Here is a 27535-nt window from a genome sequence, read left to right on the forward strand (position 1 = left end):
CGTAGCGAGCACGCAAGGTGCTCTTTTGCGCTCGCCCCGCTGCCAGCATTCCGGCGGTCAGGATACTGGCGCCGGTATAATGGGCGCCGGAATCCTGACAGCCGACCAGTTGTAGTACACCCGGTATTAAGTGGGGTGGTGGTCCAAAATACACTACTCCTTTTAATGATTAAACTGATTAGGCCGTATAAGGGTTAAAGAAGCACATCTTTCAAATTCTGACAAAATAAGATGGAAGTAAATATTCCCTGATTCTCATTATGAACTCCTGCTGTTTTTCATTAGCCTAGACAGTTACTCATCATTATGGTTTTACACTGTGCGCTTCAGTATTATCATTTTCTTAGGAAAATAAACAGAGAAAGTTTAAGATTTATTTAAAAAAAATAATCTTTTTCCTTCTACTCTTTAGCAGAAATAAGGACAGTGGGGGTCAGTCCGACCCGATCGCTCGCTGCAGTTTATCGCAGCGATCGGGTCGGAACTGCGCATGCCAGCCGTCGTTGCCTAGCAATCGCCTCTGAGGCAGAGGCGGTCGCTGGGTGGGAGGGGGCTGGACGGCGGCGTTAAGCCACCATTTAGGGGGCGCGGTCCGGCCAACACAGGCTTAATACCCATTTTCAATAAAGAATTGATTGAGATAATGTATATACTGGAATTCATATGATATGTTTGTAGTCACTATGCCCTAAAGCGGCATTATTAAAGATATAGGGGTGTATTTATCAAAGCATGAAGAGAGATAATGAACTGAGCAGCTTTTAATACCCCTTTTCCACCAAATTCCCAGGTCCGACCGAGGATTTGGAACAATCCCGGACAGACCCCGTTTCGACTGCGGCGCCATTTACAGTGCAGACGGATGTAGTTTCTCTACTACCGGCACTGACATAATCTCCAAGCGCTGGAGAATCCGACTCTCCTCATGCTGTAAATGGGACTCAGATTGAATGACCCAGGTTACTCGTTTATACTGCAGTCTACCCGGGTCTAACCCTGGCCGCTACCCGGGTAGGATTCCTGGGTCAAGTTTTTTTTTTAGGGCTCTGTTACCACTAAACTGTGACCCAGGTTATCACACTAATAACCATGGTTTTAGCGGAAGTGTAGAAGGGTTATACCTCTCATTTACAGGCTGTGCTTATTAATTACAGTTAGGAGCTGATTAGTGCTATATTTCTCTCCACCTTAGCTCACTCAGGCTTTGATAAATCCCCCCATAATTCCTGCATGGTTAAAATGCTGTAAGTATTGTGTTGGGATCCCAGTGACTTTCAGTCTGCATAGTCACTATCAACATACTGTAGTAACTGTAGGCTTGCTAACTGAGTCACATATATACACTACAGATGTCCATTACATATAGATTGCTAGAGTAATCATTTATTTTGAGTAATTGAAGGAGACAATTTAGATTTGTGTACCCTTACTCTTCACAGTTCACTTTCCAAGAGGTTAACTACAATTTTAGCTAATCTGTTATGTGTCTCCAATATGATATTATATGTTATGTACTGTAGCTCCACTCATATTGCCACACATGAAAAAATTACTTTTATCCAGATAAAAGCCTGATGGTCAGTTCGGCTTAACTAATTATAGCCCGTTGGTTTTGCGCAGCAAATTAAACCTATTCACTTGAAAACACATAGGGTCCGTGAAAAGCCATGCACATATGTTTTCTGGCAACTATCACAGGAAAAATGGTCACTTTTTGGATCCCCAATACGTGCCGGCATTGGGTTTAATAGGAAAGCCCTGTTGCAGGAATTTATCTGCGTTAAATTACCGTGACTAATAGGATACTGCCCTTTATGTATTTACTACATGTGCAGCATTTTATTTAAATGTAGTGACCTCTTTCACATAATTTACAGTACTCTATCTAGACTATATGATTGAAAATGCACCAAATTGCACTAATGTAAATTACTAAAGCAATAATGAAACCTATAATTAAGTACAGTCATTAAACATGTAGTTTTAAGAAATGAGCAAAGAGATATATAAGCTATTTAATAAGTTAGTGTTCATTACAAAATAAATGAAAACGAGTGCAGTCTTCCTCACTTAGTTTTATCCATTTGTTTTGCCCGATGATAACTCCATCCAAAACAGAAAATTATATATCTTTAGTAGACTTTAATAGTTATACTGTAAGACTGAATATCAATTACCTGCGTTCAGGTGGTCTTTCCTTCTTAAGGTGCGTACACACTATGCAATATCGCATATGATCCGGCTGATATCATCCGGTTCCTAACGATATTGTATAGTGTATACATTAGATGTAGTGTACAATGCGCCCTCCTGCGGGCCGTATTCTGCATCTCATGTCAGACCTGCATGCAGGTCTGGCGTGCGATGTTGCTTACGAGGGATATGCTGCCGAATGCAGCATGGCCCCGCTCCTCCCCCCGCCGTCGCTTGTTGCAGCCGACATCGGCAAGTGTGTATGCACTTGCCGATATCGTAGTCCCGTTACAGGCGATGTCGCATCGTGTGGAAATCACACTGATGTGTACATAGCCTTAGAATCTCAGTCCAATGACGCAGCTCCTTCTCACACTGCAGTTATTTTTTTATCCCCATTACACATTGCATGTATTTAAACCTTATATTGCATTTCCATTGTCCATATAAGTATTATTTTTGCTTCATGTCTGTGGATATTTTTAAAGCAAAAAAAGTCACAACAAAGTAAACATACTACTTAATTTCTCATGTAACTGTTTATATAATTTGATCATTTCCATTTTTTTTTACGTATATTACTGATAATTTGACCATGACTAATGTATAATTCAGGACATTTAGGAGACATCTGGACTGCCTTTTAATCAAGTATCATACTTTTATTAATGACTTTTTAAATCCTAATGCATGCCTCTGTAAAAACAGAAGCATAAACTTATTAAACACAAAGTACATTATATTCCAGGAATTTAATTTACATTTCACAGAAAAATCCACCCAAAAAGTTTTTAAGATCAGTTTTAAATGAGTATTGACATGCTAGGCATTATTTATGTGTGTTCATTGGACTTACTTCCTTAGTTTGTTATTAAAATGGAAAGTATATTTCAACATTTATATTCCAGACTATGTTTACACCTAATATTTAGATAGTCACTTTTGTCCCTGTGCTATTTGCTTGTTTACTTATAGAGTACAGGAAGGAACAGAGAAGTTCTCCTAATGGGAAACATGCTGGAGGGTTTATGTAAGGCTGCATGTGTACTGCTTGACCTAGCTCATTCCGTGCTCCGTGTTATGATATTGATCTAAATCTGACACTCATTGTGTCAGCTGTGTGTATTTGTGTTAATCAGAATGCAAATACAGAGAGAGCTGCCAGCGACCAGATCCAGAGAGGAACAGGAAATGCAAACTAGAGATTAAAAACAAAATGCACATTTACCTAATATATGTGGTATATTTTATAGCAGGAACTGGTAGACAACACGTTGTAGAATTGGGCCTTCTGTATATTAGCTCTCCATCTCATATATTTAATGGAATAAAGTTCTTCACTTGGTGGTGGCTGGTGGCAAAATGTCAGTTAACCTCAGTACCTACTTGACAGGGGCGTTTTAAGAGAGGAGAGGACCCGCGTACAGCCTACGTTGTGGGCCACCTCCTCTCCGGCATCAAGTAGACTCTGGCATAATGCACAGGCCTCCAGGAAAATGGAGCCCGCACATTGTTCCTGTGGACATTTGCAGTGTGCATGCGCAAATCACTCAGGAATGGCCATTTTCCAAGTTATTCGTGTCCTCACTGCAAGGCCACCGCCACGGGACTCCGGAAGGGTAAGTATAATATATGGGTGCCGGGTGTGCAGTTTGGCCCCCCGGGATCCACTACACACACTGCACCCGTTATAGAAATGCTTATGCTACTCTCCCCAAATGCCCAGAAGACTCTGAGTTGCAATAATTGTGGCATTGTACAGAAGGTGACATGGTCACAATGTGGAGATTACGTCAAAATGCATTGTTATGCACTCAGATTACCTAAAGGTTGCTGTTTTGGTTACAAAATATTGCAGTCCAGTATGATTTATTGCTGAAGACAAAACCTCTGCTACTATGAAAACAGCATAGAAATAATGTTTAGGTTTTATTAATAGGTTCCATTTAATAACAATATTTTTTTGAGGGGCTACCTGTTTAATATTATTTTGTTCAGCCTCTGCCTTTACTATAGAGATGTCAGCATGAAAATACTGCTCATAGGATGTTAGCTTAAAGTTTGCCAAATACTTTATAATAAACTGGTGATTTATTTCAGCTGTAATATTTCATATTTAGACGTAAGCCATCAGAATGGAGCCAATAATCTTTTCTTTATTTAATGTCTTGATCCATGAATAGAGCGTCCTTTCTTTTCACTTTTGATTGCATCATTCCTGTAAGAATTACTGGACAGCCTATCAGCTAACATAAAAAACAGCTAACTTTTCAAAGTCACAAACACTGCAAACGGAATTCTAAACAATATACATAGGACACAGACAGTTTTTTTTTCAGTTAAAAGTCAGATGGGCATCCTTGGCAGACTGTAAATAGCCATATGCCTAGGGATGAATATATATTACATAAGTGACATCTGAACAGAGGGAGTTACTGGGGAATATGGGAGAATGTGGGGGCTATAATGATACACTCAACGCTTTAAAGAATTTAGTACATTTAGTTCATGTTTGCTCTAAAAAGTTAGAACAAAGGCTCATATTTATCATGCCTTGAAGAGTGATAAATTGCACAGTGATGAAGTACCAACCAATCAGCTCCCAACTGTCATGTTACAGGCTGGGTTTGAAAAATGGCAGCTATGAGCTGATTGGTTGGTACTTTATCAGCATGCAATTTATCACTCTCAAGGCTTGATAAATCTGGGCCTAAGTTTTTGTTTCTTTTATACACATTTGTATGTTAACCTAAACCACATCTTAGTGCTTCCTACCAAATCCCACCCTTAAGAAAAAATAAAACCCAACCTGCAACTTTCGAGATGATTATAATTAGTATTTACACACTTTGTCAAGCTGTAATAAAATTTCCTTCAGCTGTGCCAAGCCCCATCCTCCCTTCACATAAAGTGGAAATTAATGGGACTTGTGTAAACAGTTTGCCTAAATGTATTTATTTTTTTAGTTCTTGTGACTGAGAAGAATTAGAAATTGGAATTCCGGCTTCGCATTTCTTTTAATTAAATTTGAAAATGAAACAGAAAGGATATTGTTCTTTCCAGAGGAAGAAAGTAAGATAGACTAATTGCAGATGCTGAGACCTTGTAGAATGGAATAGATCTAGACATGAATCATTTCCTTTCGCAGTTGTGCTGGCAGACATTGCAAGCTGAAATAAACATCTTATTGACAGGTCCTAACTTTCTTTGACATTTTCTTTATATACCCAGACAATGTGAAATATATATATTGTTTCTTTTTTTAAATATTATCCATAATTCGAAAACTGTTCAAGAGATGTGTTAACATGTTGTAACCTGAGGTTAACTACAGTATAACCAGTGAATTTTGTCTTCTTAACTGCGGGTGTGATTAATACTAAAGATTAAGGGGGGTATTCAATTAGGTCCGGTTTTTTTTCCACCTAGGCAAAAAAACTGGACTTTTTGCTATTTTTAGGGTAAATGGTGATTCGCCCTATTCAATGGTAGGGCTGTTTTTTCACCTAGGTGAAAACTTCAGCAGGAGCGAAGAACATGTGGATCGGCGAATCCATATGTTTTCTCACCTGCTCTGGTGAAAACGGACGTTGTTTTTGCTGACTTTGAGGCATTTTTCACCAATGCCTTTTCACACAAAAAAAGGTGAAAAGGCATTGGTGAAAATGCCTTAAAAATAGGCAGAAACAGGGCGCAATTGAATAGGCAGGGGGACAAATTTAATATCTTAAGATTACCAGAGCTAATTGAATACCCCCTAAATGTTGTCTTTTGTATTACTGCGGTTCACGACTTACATTTGACAGGTTTGCTCTAGAGAATAATATATTAAATGAATATTGGATTTTGCTGATAGTACTTTTTACAATATAATAAGAGATCACTTACATTGAAAGGCATTTTCAACATTTCTACATGAAAAGGTTCAGTCTAATTGTGAATGGTTTCCATTTTCTTTTTAAAATTTCAGTCTGCTATTAAACTATAATCATGAAGTTTCGTCCAAGGCTTACTCCTTTGTCTGTACATTACTGTCTGCAGGACACTGAGCATGTGCAAAGTCTTATATGGTATGAGACGATGTATGTGCCATATGATCTTCACAGAATGACTACTTAAAAAGATAATTCACATTATGGCTCAAGCAAAGTAGCTCTTTGTTATACAGCAAGGTTTTGCTACGGATTTATTTTTTTTTTTGCTACAACTGTACATTGTAATTTGGATTTTTAAAAATGTATGTATTTATTTAGCACCACAACTTGCAGCGCTTTACAGAAAATTTAACAATTCCCAATAGTCCCTGCCATTTTGGATTTATATTCCCAAATACCAGTAGACAGACAAGGTTCCATTTTTTTGGGGAAGCCAATTTATGTACCTCCAAGGAAGAATTCACGTAAATATTGGGAGAACACACAAACTGCACAATTGTGCTTGGTCAGATTGAACACGTGACCCCAGGGTGGCGAGGCCATAATGCTAGCCACTGTGCACAATATTTCTAGTTTGCATGCCAGATACATTCTAGTCTGTATACACATCTGTGTTTCAGGAAATCTCCATTCAGATGCAAATTTGTTTATCAGTTGATCTGCATGATGGCATTTATAGTTCTCAAGTCAAAAGCTGGGTCACTCCATTGATATGACATCTGTTCACTGCTTGGTTGCTGATTTTTTTAATAATCTATTCAGTATATTTTGTTTTCCTAAACTGATTTCTTCATGTTCATTGTTATGCAATCCAAATGAAAGATTTATATTAATATTAGTCCTATTTCTTTCACATTGGAACACAGAGGCCGGAATGTAATGAAGTCCAAGTTCGGTGGCTGTGTGGGATGCCAGCTAAACTTGGATTTATTTTTTTAAAGAGGCAATTATGTACAAGGCTAAACAATTGAGTTCAGCCGGCATCCTGCATGGCCGCCGAACTCGGACTTCATTACATTCCAAAGAGTTACACCCGCTGCATCAATTTCTTTACAGATGCCGCTAGTTGTATACTCCTTAGCTGGTGTTTAGCTCTCTCTATACGTATCTACCAGATTTTCTCTCTGTTTTTCTTTAGACCATATGTTCCCCCAGAAATATGCTTATGGTCATACAGTATGCATGATATTGCTGTTGGAGGCCGAGTATGTAAAGCTTTGTAACTTAGGGGGACATTTACTAAGCAGTGTTAAGAGCAGAGAAGTGAGCCAGTGGAGAAGTTGCCAATGATAACCAATCAGCACTGAAGTAACATCTATAATTTGCATACTATAAAATTATACAGAGCTGCTGATTGGTTGATGGGGCAACTTCTCCACTGGCTCACTTCTCTGCTCTTATCACTGCTTAGTAAATGTCCCCCTTAGTTTCATAAATCTGTCAGAACCACAACTGTGCTGGCTGTACTACTTATGCTGTATATGTAAAGATGAATGGTTTCCCCAAATAAATGTGTGAAATATGGCTGCTGTTTTGAGTCAGCGCCATTGCATCCAATGACCTGATCTAGAACTGTATTTTGCACAATATGAGGGTTTTTTTTATTACTCACTGCATTTAGTTGAAACCTTCCAAACCACATGCTTTTTATACACAGACTTTATAGACTAGTTTAATTGGAAACATCCATCTTGTCACATATTATCAGCGGTTAAAAGTTTATAAAATGATTACAGGCTATATGACTGTCATTTTTAATGCATGTTTACCAACACAGCTGATCCGGAGGAGCACATTTTTTTTTCTGTAAATTAAATTCCAAATGAACAACGAGTTTGAAGAAGCGCATATTGTTCCGAACCTTTATTAACATTAAATGTCAGCATATTAATTTTTGTGCCTTGAGCCTGTATGTTGGGAAAGCTGCCAGCCTATTTAATACAAGTCTGCTTTAATAAACACTTACAGTGCAGTTACTGCTCAAAACAAAGTGCTTATGAATTGCATGGCTGACAGCAAATTATATTTGTTAAATGGGTATTTTAAGAAAGAATAGAAAGTGTATCAGTGTGAAAATGAACAGGATTTACAGTCTCTCTGGTGGAATACTCATAAAGCCATAGAGGCTTTCTGGTATTGTGCTATTGATTGTGTAACAAATTGTGGAACTTATTATAGTAATATAAAAATCAGTGAGAAAAATGCTTTGTTCTACCACGATTTCCGATTGAACAGTGGGGGTAATTCCAAGTTGATCGCAGCAGGAAACTTTTTAGCAGTTGGGCAAAACCATGTGCACTGCAGGGAAGGCAGATATTCCATTTGTAGAGAGAGTTAGATTTTGGTGGGTTATTTTGTTTCTGTGCAGGGTAAATACTGGCTGCTTTATGTTTACACTGCAATTTAGATTGCAGATTGAACTCACCCCACCCAAATCTATCTCTCTCTGCACATGTTATATCTGCCTCCCCTGCAGTGCACATGGTTTTGCTCAACTGCTAACAAAGATCCTGCTGCGATCAACTCAGAATTACCCCCAGTGTTTATTGTATTTGCTAAGATAGGTTGCGTATTGTGTGAAACAAACATGTATGCCTTTGTAGCAATGTATAGAGATGTTTGTGTATTATAGGTAATGTATTTTACGGCATCTCTGTTAATTTAAGGTATTTTATCATAAAAATGTAACTTAAATATGTTTCTTTATTCAATCCCTGCTTGAGGGGGAAGTTGGAGAAGACAGGAGAATTTTGATAGATCTATTTTGATTTTCAAGACAGTTCATGGTTGCGTGATGCCTCTGTTAAATCATCAGAGATATAACCATTACATAAACCATAATAATATTAATAGCTATAATGTAAATGTATGGCACACAGTGACGTATAATTATGTGTAATAAAAACTATATTTAACTCATTGTACCTTTTAAATGCGTTTGAATAGGGGACAATGTTTACCTTTGTTGTTTTATTCAGCTTTGACATATATTTGCACCGCACTTGTAGTTATCTAGCCACAGGCGTCCCTACCCCTCAAATGGTGTCACCCGGAGCAGTCCGCTCCCTCCGCACACACCCCTAGTGACGCCACTGTACATAGCTACACATAGATTGTAAGCTTGTGAGCAGGGCCTTCCTACCACTATACCTGTTATTATCCAGTCTTGGTGTTTTTTCAGTGTTGTTTGCAATTGTTTTGTCTTATGTTATCACAGTTTCCAATTGTAAAGCGCAACAGAATTTGCTGTGCTATATAAGATACTGTTAATAAATAAACTAAAATGATAACATGACAGGTAGAGTTATAGGATAAACTAAAAAAAAAAAAAAAAACAGTGAAAAAATGAAGTTAGAATAACTGCAACGAGCGGTTTAGGAAAGTCTACTGTCAATTCTTGCATATATTGAGACTCTTAATATGCGAACATTTACTTGAAAGATAATTGCATGTTCTGCCAAGCCAACACATAGGCAGTCTCAAGCATACAGATATGAAGGCTCATACTGTTGTTGCATAACGACAGAAGATTATGTAGTTGGGGAGGGGGATCACAAATTTTCAAACAGACTTATCATTACCATATTTTCTTTTTATGGAGATTAGAAAAACTGACAAATTAAATCCCAGGAGACTCCACTTATGCACAGACTACATTCATTCGGAAAGCCCTGGAGTCTTAATTAAAGCTAGGATATGTATTTCATTATTCTTTACCTGTGTAAGCAGATTTAGAACGTACCTATTGGGACTGTGAGAAAGGAGCTTTGGGGACACAACGGCTTTTGCTCATATTAGGATTTTGACAGCCTCTTAATATTTCCAGTTTTTTGATGGAAAGCTTTTGTTTTCAGTCTTTGAAAAAAATGCTGTTTTCGTTCCCTCACAAGTGAATATATTTGGCTTGTTGGGGATTTTTATTTGATAATCTTTTTATGGTGTGGGACTTAATGATATGAGCTGCAGAAGCTATATTTACATATACATATAGCAGCAGCAGAAAGTGACAATTTTCCCCCTTGGGTGATGTTGATGCAGTTATCGTGGTTGTTCTAAGTGAGATCTCCTATTGTGTTGTCTCCTAATGATGAAACTTCGGCACTCTGAAGAAAGACAAGCATCTCTCCCCCAACTTTCATGTTAACTATGCCAGAAGGCAATGTATAATCTGCTGGAAATTTCTAGATAAATGAAATTAAACGTTGACATTCAAGAAACGCTTTGAGTTACTAAATGTTGCTAAAACTGAGTTTGCTTTTAATTTAGTTTGTGTCTATTTTCTTGCGCAACATTTTCCGTTTTTTCTACAATATATTTTTACACCTAATTGCATCACCATGTTGCTAGATACTCGTACAGTTATCATAAGGTGGTAGCCAGCAGTTTGTTTGTTTTTTCCAGCTATAATGTTCTTCTAAATTGTATTGAGGTTCTATGATGGTAAAATCAAGCGAAGGTTTAGTTTTGTTCATTGGTAGACTTGCCTAATTACTGGGAGACACCATACTTCATCAGCTCTCCCGGACTCCAGGAAGAGTAGTTCTGCCTACTGGATACTGCACGGTTCCACTAAGAAGTGTGTTGTCCAGGGGTATTATGACATGATTTTCTGCAGAACATAGTGCCACATACCTTCACCTCCTACCTGGGCCTCACCCTCTTTGTATCTTCTGAAGATTATCATTATAAGTGTGTCAAATAGCTAGTCTTAGATTTTAGAGTATTACCTATGAGTAGTAGATACTTCTTCACACTAGAGGTATCTCTCCACCACTGGTAACCTGGTAACACTGGTAACACCAGTGGTAACACTCTCTGTAATATGTATGCACAAGTGAATGGAAAAGTTTCTTATCCTTTTACAACCCAGAAATAATGTTACCAGCGATGTTTACTTTCTTACATCAGGCTTCCATCCTTTAAGAATGAAATTTTAAATGCAGTAAGTGTCTGATAACAATGTACACATTATAGTACCGTACCCCAAAGACTAGGAAAATCTTGGGGGGGGGGGGGGGGGGTCACTACGCAAAACTGAAATAACATGCTTTTATACTGGCAACTGGCTTTTTTCGTTTGCCTGGGCTTATCCTTCTCAGAACAGAGACTTAAATCAATGGTTTCCCTTTGGAATAATGAGAAGGGAAATGAACTGAATTGCAATTACTGTTGTGTTCATTAAAGCCATCTTAACTGCTCTTTACTGCTGCTACACAATGTCAGTGCAGTATCCTTGTGATTGATTTGGCCGCAATAATACCATTTGAGTCACCTTTATGACAGCTTACAGCACCTTTTATTATGTTCACGCCGCAATTAGAGCCACAAGGAGAGTGCTCTTTAGAGTGGTGAATTCCTAAGCTGAAGTGTAACAAAACAAGTGATTACTGTAAACCTCTCACCTGGGATGAGTCTTTTGTCTCAGCTATAAACCATCCTTTTATTCAGCCATTCCATCAAGGAAGAGATTTGTTTATAGTGACTTATCATGTTCAGGTTGTGATCTTAATATCAGTTGTTAGGGATAGCAAATCTCAGTAGATCAATGTAAAATTTAGAGGGCTTATTAGTTACAGTACTTTAGTGGTATTTTATACTTGTTCGGTTGTGGGTGTAATCTCAGCAACCATTACCGGGAGTTTTTTGCTGAAATGCATTGAACACTGATACTGGTGTGTACTGACAATGCTATGAATGTTACAGTGAGTATACAAATAAATAGTAATAGTGCTGAATTCCATTAAGACGGATTCTGGTTACATTTTGTATTTCTGAGCGAGGGAGTGTAAACAAAAAAACACCTTTTTCTTTTAACTTTTAGTTTTAGTGGATACACAGAACACAAACATGTCATATATTTTTACAAGAAGAGTTTTAGAGCAAATCTCTTTCATTGTTGCTTGGGCCAGATTAATAGTGGGGTGGATGGGACTACAGCCCCAAGACTCCACTTGAAAATAGGTCTGTCGTCATGACAGCATGATGTTGATTAGCCACCCAGCTGGCCACATGGTTGTCCAAAATACATAAATACACGAGTTCTTCCTGATCATTGCCACGATGCATATGCACGTGTACGCGCATTGCGGCAGTGACTATTCACACCTGCTTACGTATAGTCACACCTGTGATCACACAATGCATTCTTTATGGATCGCGGGTGTGACTACTTGCATATACCTGTGAACTGGCACACTGGTCGTGGCAAACTAGTCGCACCCACGATGAGGCTGGACATATCTGTAATACAATTGTATTTCTGTTTTCCTCACAAAATTATGCAATTTTTCTACTTTATTTATTTAGGTAGACATTGTAGCTGATAACGTAGGCGATGTATACAGCCACATGGCACTGGTCACACCCACATAGCATTAGTTATAGCCCACATTCTTCTGAAAATAGTGCTTTGATAATTTTTAGCCCCAGGACCATTTGGTTCCTAATCTGGCCCTAAATGTTGGGTTTATGTCAAGTTGTCAGCCAGAATTAAGCGGGTCCTGTAGACGGACTGTAGATACCAGTGTACAAGTTGTGGGGACAGAGGTTAATAGCTGGCACAGGTATTTAATAGATCCCTAAGTATGTTACACTGGATGTTCTACAATTCTTGGTAATACTTGTCATGTATTTACTAACATGTATTGATTATCAATGTAACTACATTTAGGCAATCTCACAGCCAGATGTCAATAATAGTATTTAATATGCATCCCAACTGTAACTAAAATCTGTAATCTCTCTCTCTACTGGTATCTTTCCATCACTGTTCAAGCATGCAGCGATTACTTCCATTCTGAAAAAAACACAAGTCTGACCCTAACTCTCTAACTACTGTCCCGTCTGTCAGCTCCCATGCCCCTCCAAACTACTTGAGAGAATTGCTTATGCTCACCTCACACACTTTCTTAATTCGCACAATTTATTGGGCCTACTTCAGTCAGGCTTTCATTCCCAGCACTCCACAGAGACAGCACTGACTAAACTAGTAAATGATATGGTCACTGCTAAACTATAGGCCATTACTCACTTCTTATTCTTCTAGATCTCTCTGCTGCTTTTGACACTGTTGACCACTCTTCTCATACAGACACTACAATCTCTAGGTCTTCAGGATACAGCCCTTTCTTGGTTGTCATTCTACCTATCTAATCGCTCTTTCAGTATCCGCTTCTCTGATTCCACCTTCTCTTATCTACCTCTATCAGTTGGAGTACCACAACGCTAATAGTTAGGTCCTCTGCTTTTCTCAATCTATACCACATCTCTTGGTAAACTAATCAGCTCTTTTGGATTTCAGCCTCATCATTATGTGGGTGATACTCAAATCTACCTATCCTACCCTGATTTGAAAAGGTACTGGTCTGCGTCACAAAATGCCTTTCTGCAGTTTCATCTTGGATGTTTTCTCGCCACCTCAAATGTAATATTTTTAAAACAGAATGAATTATATTTCCACCGGCCAGTAGTAGTTACCAACCTGATATCTCTATCACTGTTGATAACTCAACAATCAACCCTACTCCACAAGCTCGCTGCCTAGATGTCAACCTTGACTCTGTCTCTGTCCTTTGCTCCCCAAATTCAAACTTTCTCTAAATCATGTTACATACATCTAAATAACATATACAAAATACGACCTTATCTTACACAAGACACTGCAAAAACTCTAATCCATGCACTGATCATCTCCCACATTGATTATTGTAATAGTCTCCTAACTGGTCTTACAAAAAAAAGACTCTCACCTCTACAATCCATTTTGAGTGCAGCTGTGTGGATGATCTTCCTCGCTAGACATTCATCATCTGCTGATTCGCTCTGTCAGTCCCTCCATGGCTGCCTGTATTCAATATAAAATACTTTTACTTACATGTAAGGCTATTAATCAAACTACACCAACAAACATCTCTGCACTCATATCAAAATATATCCATACTCGACCTCTCCGCTCAGCACAAGATCTGCATCTCTCATCCACACACATTACTCGCCCCCATTCACGATTGTAAGACTTCCTTCAGGCTGCACCCACTCTTTGGAATGCTCTTCCATGTACAATAAGACTCTCCTCTAGTCTCCAAACCTTCAAGCATTCCATGAAAACTCACATCTTCAGTCAAGCTTATCAAATTCCATAACCGCCCACATAACCTTCATAAATATTCATATCTAATTACATCCCCTCTGTACAGTCCACTTATCCTCATAGTACATATCCTTGCCTATCATTGCCTGTTTCCCTATATATTGTAAGCTTGTGAGCAAGGCCTTCCTATCACTGTGTCTGTCTGTTATTATCTAGTTTTGTGTTATCACTGTTGTTCCAATTATAATGTGCAGTGGAATATGCAGCGCTATATAAGAAACTGTAAATAAATAATAAATAAATAAAATGTTTATTTGAGATTCCAGACATTTTGACCTTTGTCTGTGTGATACATGTATCCTAATGAAACTGTAAAAATTATCCTGCTGGAAGGTTGTGCTCCAATATTCAAATATACAACATGATATATAGTGACTAATTGCTGTTAGTAATGTGGCATAGTTTTGACAGTGACCAATGACATATGTGGGGTAACGTACATTTATGTATAATAATTTGCCAACACTTTAAAAGCCATATTTGTGCCAACCTTACATTGTAATCCTCTCTGGTTGAAATGTTTGATGTAAGTACTGAATCTGACAGCTAGTATATAATTCCTGCTCTCGTTTGAAATAATAATTAGTGGCTGTCTTTTGCCTGTATTGTTCTTGTATTAAACATGAATGTCTACAAACAGCAGCACAGGATGATCAGAGTTTTCTGTTGCTTATTTAATGTGATGAGATTATATTATACATTTATATGATAGCTATAGTGATTTATAGTATATCTACTTGTATAAAAGTGAGTTGCCATTTGGCTGGTAGAGTGGAAATAAACAGATCCTTATTCTGAGTTAAAAGTTATATTTTGGGCAACTGATTTGCTACAAGATTAGGCAACAAGCCATGAATCCATGTGAGAATTGAGAGCCAAGTAGTGACATATAAATCAATTTCAGCACCAGGGACTGATTGTTTCTACATAATCATCTCCCAGAAGACACAATGGAAGGATTTCCTACAACACCAAATGCATTCTTATATAGTACTGTAAACTCAAAGCATATGAAAATTGCAATCAGCATTACACAGAGTGATTTTTGGTGTATATTATGTAAATAAGTCTCTCTATGAGGCAGTGAAGGGTGATAAAGTGGAGAGAGATAAAGTACCAATTAGCTCCTAACTTGTCATTTTTCAAACACAGCTGTAACGTGGCAGTTAGTAGCTGATTGGCTGGTATCTTATTTCTGTCTACTTTATCATTCTGCAATATATAATGGGAAACTGCTCTAATCAAACTGGTACTTTATCATTCTCCAAGGCTTAGTACATCTCCCCTTATTTGTGAAGCATATACTTGTGTGTATTCAGTTTAGAAGGCAGCCTTCCTAAGCCTTCCGTTTTGCTCAGTGGGAGCAGAGAGCAGTGGCAGATGCATTTTGCTATTTCTGTAGTAGTATTTGTGTCATCTTCGTTGTAATGTGTTATAATATAGTGGTTTTATCATATTTCAAATGATGTTAATAACAACAGCAATTCTTAAATTATAAAGTGTTCTTTGTTTTCTCATGTAATTCTGTAGTGGCTAAAGCCTACACTAATATCCAAGTATAAACCTTTTTTTAAAGGCCAATGCATGAACATATTCACCAATCTACTGTATGTTAGACACATATTAGAAAACAGTAAGGACTGTGTAAAGTTTATATATCTTTGCTGTTGTTATGTTTTATATGGTTACTTTTAGCGATCAGAACATTTTTGTGTGTTTTTGATACTTTCCACCACTGCTACAGTCTGTTTCCAGCTCTTTCAAGATGTTGTAGCTTGTTTGATATGCATATGTAAGTGCAATGGCCCTCATTCCGAGTTGTTCGCTCGCTAGCTGCTTTTAGCAGCATTGCACACGCTAAGCCGCCGCCCTCTGGGAGTGTATCCTAGCATAGCATAATTGCGAACGAAAGATTAGCAGAATTGCGAATAGAAATTTCTTAGCAGTTTCTGAGTAGCTCCAGACTTACTCAGCCATTGCGATCAGTTCAGTCAGTTTTGTTCCTGGTTTGACGTCACAAACACACCCAGCGTTCTCCCAGACACTCCCCCGTTTCTTCAGACACTCCCGCGTTTTTCCCAGAAACGTCAGCGTTTTTTCGCACACGCCCATAAAACGTCCAGTTTCCGCCCAGAAACACCCACTTCCTGTCAATCACAGTACGATCACCAGAACGATGAAAAATCCTCGTTATGTCGTGAGTAAAATACCTAACTGTTGTGTAAAATAACTAAGCGCATGCGCTCTGCGAACCTTGCGCATGCGCAGTAAGCGACTAATCGCAATATAGCGAAAATCGGCAACGAGCGAACAACTCTGAATGACCACCAATGTGTCTAAATTAAGGAGAATTCATAGCATTGTATATAAAGGTGATTTTCCTTTATGGAAAAAATTCCAAAGATATAAAAAAAAAAATACTTTCTCTGTTGCAATATGTCCTAACCTCTACTTAGCCTATTAATATCTTGTTTTAGACAGATAATAAGGCACAGAATGTAATATGTCACTTCTGGTTATCATCAGCTGGAAAATATGTGCTCACATCCCAAATACTGTAGCTTAGAGTGAAATTGTATTATTTAGTTATATTATATTTATATGTTATATGTCCTTATCAATGACTGCATTTAGCTTGAGGTTTTCTTTTTTAATTTCTTTTATTATTATTTTTTTTTTTTGGGGGGTGTGTGTGTGAAAGATGTGTATATGTATTTTCAGAAGGTAAATATCCATATTTTTTTGTGCAGATACAGAGCTGGGTGTCAGTTTACTGACAACAAACAACAACAAAGATGCTTCAGGCCCAGTTGTACCCAAAGTGTCAGGACTAGAAAGAAGTCAAGAGAAGAGCCAGGACAGCATTCCGGAGCTGCCATTTGAGACTACAGTGTGCAAGGAACACTCTGAATTAGAGCCACAGCCATTGCTATCTTCTCCAGGGCCAGTTGTGATTTCTCATTCAGAGACACAAACACAGACACAGTCTGGCCCTCCTCAGCTTCCACATGCTCCAGTAGAGCAAGAAGCACCGTTGCCACCTCAACCACAAGTACAGCTGCCACCAAAGGCTCAGCCACTCCCTCAGTCGCCTATTAATCCAAGCCCTCCCGTATTGCAAGCACGACCTCCTTCCCAGTCTCTTCCCCAAACTTTCTGCAACTACAACAGTAGAAGCATAAGTGTGAACAGTTTAAGGTTTGTTCCAATATTACTTTTTACAAAACATTTCATATTCTCTTGAAGATTCTGGTTATATAGTTTAAAGGCAGCCTTCTTTTCTTTAACTTTAATTTAATCACTAATATTAATGGTGGTCAGAGCCTTAGGTGCTAAAGCTTCTGGAAATACCGTCCTCCTCTTACATTTGAACAATCTGATGTCCACAGCTGGTTTAAGATTGTAGCTCAAAACAGAATGTTGATTGCAGATGATCAGATAACTGCAACAATCAGTAAACCAGCTGGAATGAACATCCTGTGTATGGTACCTGGTACATCTAAAGGTAGCCTAGAGATCATCAGTTATATTTTGTGGAACTCATTCAGAGTTGCATGTAAAAGCAAAGTTACACTTATTCGCCCCTATGGAAGCGGGTCCAGGATAGGTATTGGAGGAGCCAAAGTACAGTAAGGGCATGTCAATGACAACTGTGCCTAAGACAATCAACTAAAAGATACAAATCTGCCCGCTTGAGGGGACTTGACTTACAGGTAGAGACCCTGGTGCAGGTTGCAAACTGATAATGATGATGGGCCACATATGATTTGTTGAATACATTTAAGAAACACCAAATTATGATGTGAAATATCTGCAGCTTTGACCTTATAGCGGGTACTGTGTTCTTGATCATCTTCTGTTTTCACACCTCCTGTTGAATTCCGGTTCATCTGCTCATGTTACTTTCATGGGGAGGAAGATGCATTTGCTATCGATGCAGAGTTAGGCTGGGTGCACACTAAGCGATATGTTGTCCAATCCTGTGTATCGGACTGACATATCATTCACATCGGTGCATATCAGGCAATATGTATACCCAATATGCGCGTCCCTGCTGCTGTTAGTGATGTCATCTGGTTGGCTCTGCTGCAGGACCAATAGGAAACATTGCTAACAATGCCATGCTGGAAAATACAGCATGGCATTCCGCATCACTCCGTCACCTCCTGCATCTGCAAGTGTGTATGCACTTGCTGATGCAGGGTCCCATTCCCTGCTGGTCAGCTGGTACATACATTGTCTAGTCTGTACCCAGCTTTAGTCGCATCTCATGTTTCAGCCCAGTTCTGGTTAGCAAAATAGGTAGCAAAATGCATTTTTTTTCTGCTCGCATTTAACGTTTGTATTTACCTCCAACTCTGAATGAGATCCTATGTCTGCAATCTAATTGTTCAGCAGTTATATTAATGTAATTAAGTGATATTTCAGAATATCTAGTATTTTAATCTGGTTACTACATATAAGTAATGCATCCTATTATTTTTGTATAGATGTGTTGTAAAGCATAAATTAAGAGTATTCACTCATTCCTGATCAATAAATATTATTCCGACATTATTAGTCTTTAAATAAAAAAATAAAAAAATGAAAGTAACCTGTTCACCTAAGGTTAACAGTTTACTGTAAGTCAAATAAAATTACATAAAAGGTAGAAGTTTACATTATTAAGTCAATTATATAGTTTAGTTGGCCATTTTCAAATGTAATTTGGTTTTACAGCTTTGTTGGTGTTGCTCACCTGGCAACCCATTTTTTATTTTTTATATAGTAATTGCCTGAGATTAGATCCAGGCTTAGACAGCAAAGAGGTAATAATAAAAGACGCATAATGAATTTTAGTAATTTAAAACAAACTTGTTGCCAATATAATCATCTTATTTATATTTAGTGGCATAAATGGCATATTGGATATATATTTATATCTTCCTAAAAAATCCTGTGGCCCATCATATTGATGTTGCCATGTGCCATATTAGATTACCTAAACATTTGCATTTCTTTCTACAGTAGCAGCAGAAGTAGTACTCCTGCCAAAAGTCAAGTGCCAACATCTCATCTGGCTCATCATCCTTCCTCTTCTCCGTATCCTCTGTCGTTACCAAGCCACAGTCCCCTGCATAGCTTTACACCAACCCTCCAACCTTCTGCTCACCAGCACCACCCAAATATGTTTGCCCCACCTGCTGCTTTACCTCCTCCACCACCATTGACTTCAGGGACACTTCAAGTTCCAGGACACCCAGCTAACAGCACTTACTCAGGTGAGTAAACTAACATGTGAAGTTCCCTCTTTACAATACATTGGCTCTAGTACAGAATGGTGTAGCTATTTGGCTGTTATGTTAATGTTATAATTAAAACATGCTTTTTTTCAGAGCAAGACCTTCTCAGACAAGAGCTCAACACCCGTTTTTTGGCTTCCCAGAGCGCAGATCGCGGAGCATCGTTAGGCCCGCCACCATATCTAAGGACAGAATTCCACCAACACCAGCATCAGCACCAGCACACGCATCAGCACACACACCAGCACACCTTCACACCTTTCCCGCACGCCATCCCACCTACCGCCATTATGCCGACTCCAGCACCACCCATGGTGCGTACCCCAGGCAGAAATGTGAGGATAAGTAGAACACAACTCTATTCATAACTTTTAATCTGACAGGTGACCAAACTAGAGGCCTTTTTATTGTTTAAGTATAATGAATGTTAAACTGTCTTACCACTTGTAAAACATGTTCTACACGATAAAAAATATATAGGGGTCAATCCTAGTGGGTGCGAGTTGGGTCCTGTGAGCTGTTCTCATGTCAATATCATACTGTTAATTACATTTGCAATCCAATTCCAAACTTGCATTGATTTTCTAGATGAAATTCACATTTTTTGGGTGTATATCCCCCTGAGAAGGTGAAAAGAAATCTTTATTATACGGTAAAAGTGTCAGGACATGGTGCAGAACCTCTGGTACACCCATTCTAATGCATAATCATGCACTTGGAGGGGGTTAAATAGCATAATGTGGCCAATAAAGACATGTCAGCGTACAGATGAATTTATCTAAAAAGTTCACTAATGGGTTAAATGAAGTGGGACAGCCACATGGAGGGGTGGTATTGATAAGAGGGTGGTTTTGAACTTGCAGCTGAGAGGTAAAATTGTTCATTGTAAAGTTTTATAAACTTGTTTAAAAACCCTGAAAAATTACCATACACTTTTCTGTACCGCAAATTGCTGGAAAGAGTGTAATTTGATGAAAACGCTTGCGGCTATAATTTTTTTAATTCATAAAAACTGCACAACTCATCCATTTGACACTTTTTAAAAATGTTCCTTATGGCCACTTACAGCCTTCTATGTGGTCCTGGTACCATAGTTGTCATTTTTGGGGGGTCAAGGATGGTTTTCCCGCTTTTTCATGCACTTCTTCAAGATCACACTTTGTAGAAAGGTTGCGCAATCGCGCTGAAACTAGTGTGAATGGCATTTCTAATTGTATCTCGCATTTCTCAGGTGCGCGCGTTCCTGTAATGTATGTGAGTTTCATGTAACAAACTTCCTTTCACAAATTCGCACCTAATTGGATTGACCCCTAACACTATTTATGTTATTCCTGAATAAGTTTACATAAATGGCTACAATGTATTATTATGATAGGGAAGTAGATCTAGTTTGTGTATCTGATGTTTCTATTTATAAGTCCTAAACAAAAAAGCTTATAGTAAGCTTAAAGTAAGTAGTTTGAAATTGAAAACTGATTTATCGATTGGCTAGACACCATCAGAATACATTGACCACTGTGCATGTGGTCTGATGACATAGCTTCTGCCACTCTTTTAGGGCACTATGGAAGTCTGCGTTCACCTCTTGGAAGGGTTAAGAGAGTTTTCAGTAATATTTCTTATTGCTTGGATTTGCAGGAATTGTTGTGTAAACAAAGACATGAAACATTGCTGCTGATTATCATTGTTTCATACCAGCAGTACAAATCAGTATCATGCAGAGGCGTCCAATGACTAGCTTATAGATAATAAAATATTCTGATATGATATAGAGCCACATAGGGAGATAATAAAAACAACACATTTTTTTATAAGCATCATTTATCAAACTCTCCTGAATGCTAAACTAGAAATCTTCACTCGAGTCATAACCCAAATAAATAAACCAAAAAATAAAAAAGGTGTCGCTTAGGCTGGGGCCACACATAGTGGTGCAGCGGGTCCAGTTGAGCGGGAACCACTTGGTGGAAGGAGCCTGCGCACTGCTGCATCCACCGGACCCAACCGCAGCATGCTGCGGTTGAGCCGGATGACGGGACGACCAGATTTCAAGGAGAACGCACTGTGTTCACTTGAAAACCGATCGTGGCACTGGCCAGATGCCGTTTTGCGTCATCCGGCCAAAAGGCTATATGTGAATCCACATAGAATTTTTGCCAGACCGGGGGTCCTGCGAAACTGGTTCGGTGAAAACGCTACATGTGGCCCAAGCCTTAGAAAATTTGATAACTCATTTTTCCCTGCATTTCCTATCACTTAAGTCTTATAAGAGATTCTAGAAAGATGTAGCTATATTATATTAATACCTTTGTAATATTTTTGGTGGGTGTTTTAGTTTTTGCTTTTTTTCACTAATAGTAAATTACAGCATTTAATTTAATGTAGACCTTCAAGAATCATATTGCTTTGGAATACCTCAGTCTATACTTTAGCTATGTGAGCCTTTGTAGGATCATTTTCAGCTCAGTCACTAAGAATTGTGTGTGTTTAATCATTCTGAAAGGTATACTGTATGTACTATATGTATGCAACTCAGTGGAGGCACCACTGCCATAGACTTACATTTCTGACCTAAGAAAGGAGTACGTAATTCCTAAAATGTAACAATACCTAAAATGAAAGCTATTTGAATATAAATTGAATTAATATGTATTTATATAAAGACATTTGTATTCCTGATTAAGCAGCTTTATACTGGAAGATGCCAAAAATATATTTTTACAGTGCCATTATAAACTAAATCCATTTTGCGACTTAATATGACTACATGTACAGTAGATGTCTATATAAATACAGTATCATAAGACAATGCATACGGCATATAGCTATACTTATTGCCTTTTTCAGAGATAGCATTGTCTCTAGATTCTTGACTCTGCCAGCTTACCATGTATTTGTCATGTTAGGTTATGCCCAAAGAGAGAAAGGTGTGCCAGTACCCGTTGTCGTTTTCCAAAACCATATTTCCATTGTTTTTTTTTTTTATATTACAGTCAAATTTCCAGCAAGAAATATTAATGAATTCTTCCATCGATGTATTTACCATATATAGCATTACTTACTCTGTAAAAGTAGTGTTAGGACTAGTTTCTGAAACGGAGATACAAACCACTCTTTATTAAACTCCCAGATGAGAACATTCACTCATTTCTGTTAAAACTGTAACAAAGATTCCCCTAATTGGTGCAAACCGGATTAGAAACGCATTGGTTCTATGCAACAACTACTCTCTTCTACTAAGCCTCAGGTGTCATGAGTCTTGAGGAGTACAAATACAAACAAATATGCGCAGAGTTGTTAGCTGGAAGGTGATTAGACAAGCTGTTCTGCTACATGGGTGGGGGTTACTGTGGAAACAGGGCTATGACCGGAGTTCTTTTTTTTTGTGTCCAAGGCACCATCACAAATAGGTTATAATCTCTTTGGTGCCTGTATAATTCTGTGTATAGAACAAAAAACTGTCAGTGCTGCTATATAATAAAAATAAGGCTGTGTTTGAACAACACCAGTAAACAGGTAATAAAAGAGATGCTTATTTCTCAACCATCCTATATTTCCTGACAAGGCACCGCTGCGGTGACTGCAGCAGTCTCACTCCAGTATTATAATGGTATAGTAGGGAAATGTATTTATAGGGATCATCTTTTATCATAAAAATAAAATAGAAGGCAGCTATAAAAATGTCTTTGTGTGCACAGCATTCAGCGTAGAATTTTATTTATCTCATAAAACCATCAAGATGAAATTATAATAGATTCAGGGTAGGTTAAACCAGGTGTTTGTTCACAATGCACTATATGTGGCCAGTTAGTGCTCTTGGTTGTTAAACAGTGTGATAAAATCATGATCTTTATGGGTACTTTACTGAAACACAGTAATAACCATTTCCTTTGATCCCTTTGCAGTTTGACAAATACCCTACAAAAGTTGACCCCTTCTACCGCCACAGTGTGAGTGCAAAAGTGCTGTGTTAAAATGTTGGCTTATCTCTTGTCTGTAGCATGCTGCAAACATCACCCCACAATAACCTGCCAAGATTTCAATGCTTCCCCTAATCATTCGGCCTGGAATTCCCATTGCTTTCTCTAACTTCAGCTTTGGCAATATACAAGCTTCATTCATGTGATTCATTTCTTCTGGAGATGCACTATCCTGTTTTTAATCAAAATTTGTCAGTACTCATAAACTGTATAAGAAGTCTAACTGTGAGAAAGATGACATACAGTGTGAGCTCGTTCCCACTGGGAGAATAATGATCAGCCAGGAATTTTAAATAGGGATTTCATGGGTGTTATAAAACTTACAAGATAAAATCTAAGTTATTCAGATCCAAATCAAATGATGCCTGCTGCACATGGAAATGCTATAATATAACAACGTATTTAGAATGTTAAAGATTTTCAGATCTCAATATATTTTTTCGGAGCAGCAGATGAATAATAAATGAAATAGCAATTTACAAAATTCCTCTGAGTTAGTATATACAGTGTATATGTATATATATATATATATATATATATATATATATATATATATACACACACACACTTTTTTCCCCCTTTGTGTAGCTTTGGTTTTTATCATGTATGTTCTGCTGATGGGTCTATTGTTCTACTGTCTTGCATTACTATATACACAATATTGATTAGTGTATACACCCCACGCCCCACTCATAAAGGTACAACTTACAGCAAAGAGGCTGTTTTGTTTACTGCATTTTTTTTTTAAATGTTTGCTGTGATACTTTCATATCAAACGTTATGTGACAGTTTGGGAAATCATTTAAAAACCATTAATGTCTTCCATGTTTTGTGCTGGAAACAGAAGGTTATGCACAATTCAAAATTTAGCTCAGTGAAAACAAAGCATATTATGCTGCAGTTGTACTCTAGAAGAGATGTTATGTCTTCTGGACAGACAGAGAATAGTGACATAAGCTGGGTACACACTAAACAATCGGTCATCCCGTACACACTGAACTATATATTGCGAGATATATAATAATCATTCACGTCTGCATTTCCCTGCATCCCATTGTTTAATGGTACGATCGGGTAAATGACCCACGGGAGCGCACAGTAGTGGGTATACATTTACGAATGCCTGATATGTCGGTCCGATCTCTAGTATGTACCCAGACTTACTTTATACATATATCTATTGACTTGGACAAGAAACAGATTCAAACCATATTTTAACTGTAAATATGTATAGGAGGATCTCTATAAAGACCTGTTTAATAAATAGCTGTAAATTAAAACAGTAGTTACTATAAGGACTAGTTTCCTGTTTCTACCTTCTTTCCTTCATTCCTAACCACTACAGACCATTCGTGTGTTTTTGTGTTCCCCATTTTGCTTTCTTTATGTCATCAAAAGGGTAAAATGTAACCAGACTATCCCAGTAGGGAGTTGTTATTTTGCTTCTGTACACTATGTTCTGGCTCTTTAAGAGACAGGAAGAGATTGTAGCCAAATAGGAGATTTATCAAGCCTTGGAGAGAGTTAAAGTGGATAAGTTTTTCAAAGCAACTCATCAACCTCTAACTTATTTAAAATACTGTTCTAGGTAAATAACAGTTAGAAGTTGGTTGCTTTGGGCAAACTCTCCACTTTGTCACCCTCCAAGGCTTGATACATCTCACCCAAGGAGTGCACAGCTGTAATCCGCTACTTCAGTTTAAACACATTTAGTACTTACAGTATAGGAGATAGAGCAGGGAGTCGAAACAAGGTTAGTGTTGGTAAGTTTTGAGATCAAAATATACAGTAACTGTATTGTCATCTATTATATTTAAGTAGTTCATAATTTATGGCAGCATTAATTTGTGTCTTGATCATTGTTTTATTTTATTCGCCTTTTTAGCACCATTGTACATAATCTTACATAAATAGTTCCATGTCAGCCTGTTCTGTGTTCCCCATACATTATTTATCATCAAATCTCACTTTTGGTAGCATGTTGCATGGAAAATGAAGATGGGAACACAAAAGGCTCATTATCAAGTTGGCACACATTGATTTTTAAGGTCTGTTTGAAAATGGTCTGAGCACCTTATTTTATTCACTCTTCATTTCTTACTAGCCCATTATACTGTTTATAAGCAGTTTATCCAATCTTACAATTGTCCACAGCATAGCCCATCAAATTATTGTAATGGTCAATGTGTATTCAGATCATCAGAGTCACAATATAACTTGTGGGAAGGATTGTTCTGCTCACTCATGTGATGACGTTAGTGAGAACAGGGCCACTGCCATTATGTGAGGAGGGTAATGGTGGTAAGCAAGAGACCACAGTCTGAGAGTTCGATAGTTGAAGGACGAGCACAGAGTAGTGATGTGATGCTCCTGGCTGCAGTGTCACCAGTATAGGAAATTAAATTCATACATCCAACTTGTTCAGCTAAGCCTTGGAAATCCATCAAGGCAAAACAAAGATCCTTATCCATTTCTGTAACAATTTCAGTAAATTTATCAAGTTTGAAATTGTAATCAATCCTACTTGTGACAGCTAACAAGCCAATTGTATTTGTAATTCTACGGTTCAGTTTGCAACTTTGTTAAAGCGGGCTCATGATACAGAGGAGGACAGTTTAAAATGGAGAAGAAATGTTGTTCATTGGAAATAAAATAGATTCTTTATTACTGTACTAACTGTTTACACTGTCTAGTTAGCATAGTTTAATATACGCGCAGGCTTATTTAAGTTGGAAAATTGGATGAGGCTGGATTTCTGGTATTACATCTAGTGGTAAGAATAATGCCCATGTTTCTTGTTGTGGAATCAGTTTCTATCGATATCCTGGTAGATTGTTGTCCAACTGTGGTAACATAGAAACATAGAATTTGATGGCATATAAGATTCACATGGCCCATCCAGTCTGCCCTTTTAAGGTTATGGTATTAGGGTTGGTTCAGGGATTTGGGTTAGGGTATTAGGGTTAGGATAAGTGGGTATTACGGTTAATTTAGGGGTTTGAGTATTAGGGTTAGGGTAAGAAACATGGAAACATATATGCAATAATGAATGCTAATCAAAGATCTAAACCAGAAACAGGAAATATCAATGGGGCTGTCCACGTTGGGATCCTAGGCCACAGCAGGGAGACACCAGGGCAAGGAGAGACAAACTCCTACCTACTGTAGTATTGGTGAAAGGCACTGGAACCCACTGGCAGTACATATCCCAGAGGCAGAAGTTCTTATCTCCTGCCCAGGTTCTTATGGAAGATTGCAGACATGGGAATTCTACTGAAACATGGGTATGATAGGTCTTGAAAATTTTAAGAATATGATTTAATATATCAGAGGCTGTCATCTATCTCCAAGAAACTCTGTGATATGTAAAAATTTTAAATTATAGAAATTGGTGACCAGTTTTCATGGGATGTAGAGATGAAAATATCAGGCTGTGTTATTAAATGTCATATTTGCTCCTAGTTATTGTGGGCTATTGGTTCGAAGTTGTTGTCGGTATTTGTCCATGTCTGGACCATTTCTTATAGCTTTGTGCAGTGGTTTAAGTACAATTATGAACTTACACCTAATTGTTTTGAGCTCCTTTTTTAGTCTCATCTTTCAATAAAATTTATTTTTTTGTCATTAATTCTCATGGTAAATTCATCCCATTTTTTATTTATCTGTTTCACTAAAACAATGAGCAAAATTAGCAAGTTATTGGAGCAACTCCTTTGGCAAATATTTGAAAATAACCCATTCCATCTCTGGGTGTGCTATTTGCATGGTAGCCTGAGCAAACAGTGCTGTGCCCACTACCATCTCTGAATAAAGAGAATGGCATAGACCTGTACTGAAAGAGGATGACACTGGGCAGATGACCGACACTAAGGTTTCCATGTTTATGTCATACCCAGACATTGTTTCTTCCAAAACGGAATAGCGTATTTATTTGCCTGTTAAAATACTGCCACTTGTATTGTATACCAAACTGGTTGTACAATATTTATTGTAGAC

General features: G+C 38.0%; 1 protein-coding gene across 10 annotated transcripts in view; it reads left to right on the forward strand.

The window, feature by feature from the left end:
• The window catches only part of AUTS2 (activator of transcription and developmental regulator AUTS2), a 1933147-nt gene that overhangs the window by 1861374 nt on the left and 44238 nt on the right, over window positions 1–27535 (forward strand). For 6 of the 10 annotated variants that reach the window (XM_063953747.1, XM_063953754.1, XM_063953753.1 and 3 more), the window contains 4 exons: window positions 17028–17475; window positions 19285–19538; window positions 19653–19894; window positions 23465–23509. In XM_063953747.1, the coding sequence (XP_063809817.1) occupies window positions 17028–17475; window positions 19285–19538; window positions 19653–19894; window positions 23465–23509 (989 nt within the window). The remainder of the gene's footprint in view (window positions 1–17027; window positions 17476–19284; window positions 19539–19652; window positions 19895–23464; window positions 23510–27535) is intronic. The other 4 variants (XM_063953749.1, XM_063953748.1, XM_063953750.1 and 1 more) reach the window with 4 other exon arrangements.

This window comes from Pseudophryne corroboree, chromosome 2, assembly GCF_028390025.1.
Source record: "Pseudophryne corroboree isolate aPseCor3 chromosome 2, aPseCor3.hap2, whole genome shotgun sequence".
NCBI lineage: Eukaryota > Metazoa > Chordata > Amphibia > Anura > Myobatrachidae > Pseudophryne > Pseudophryne corroboree.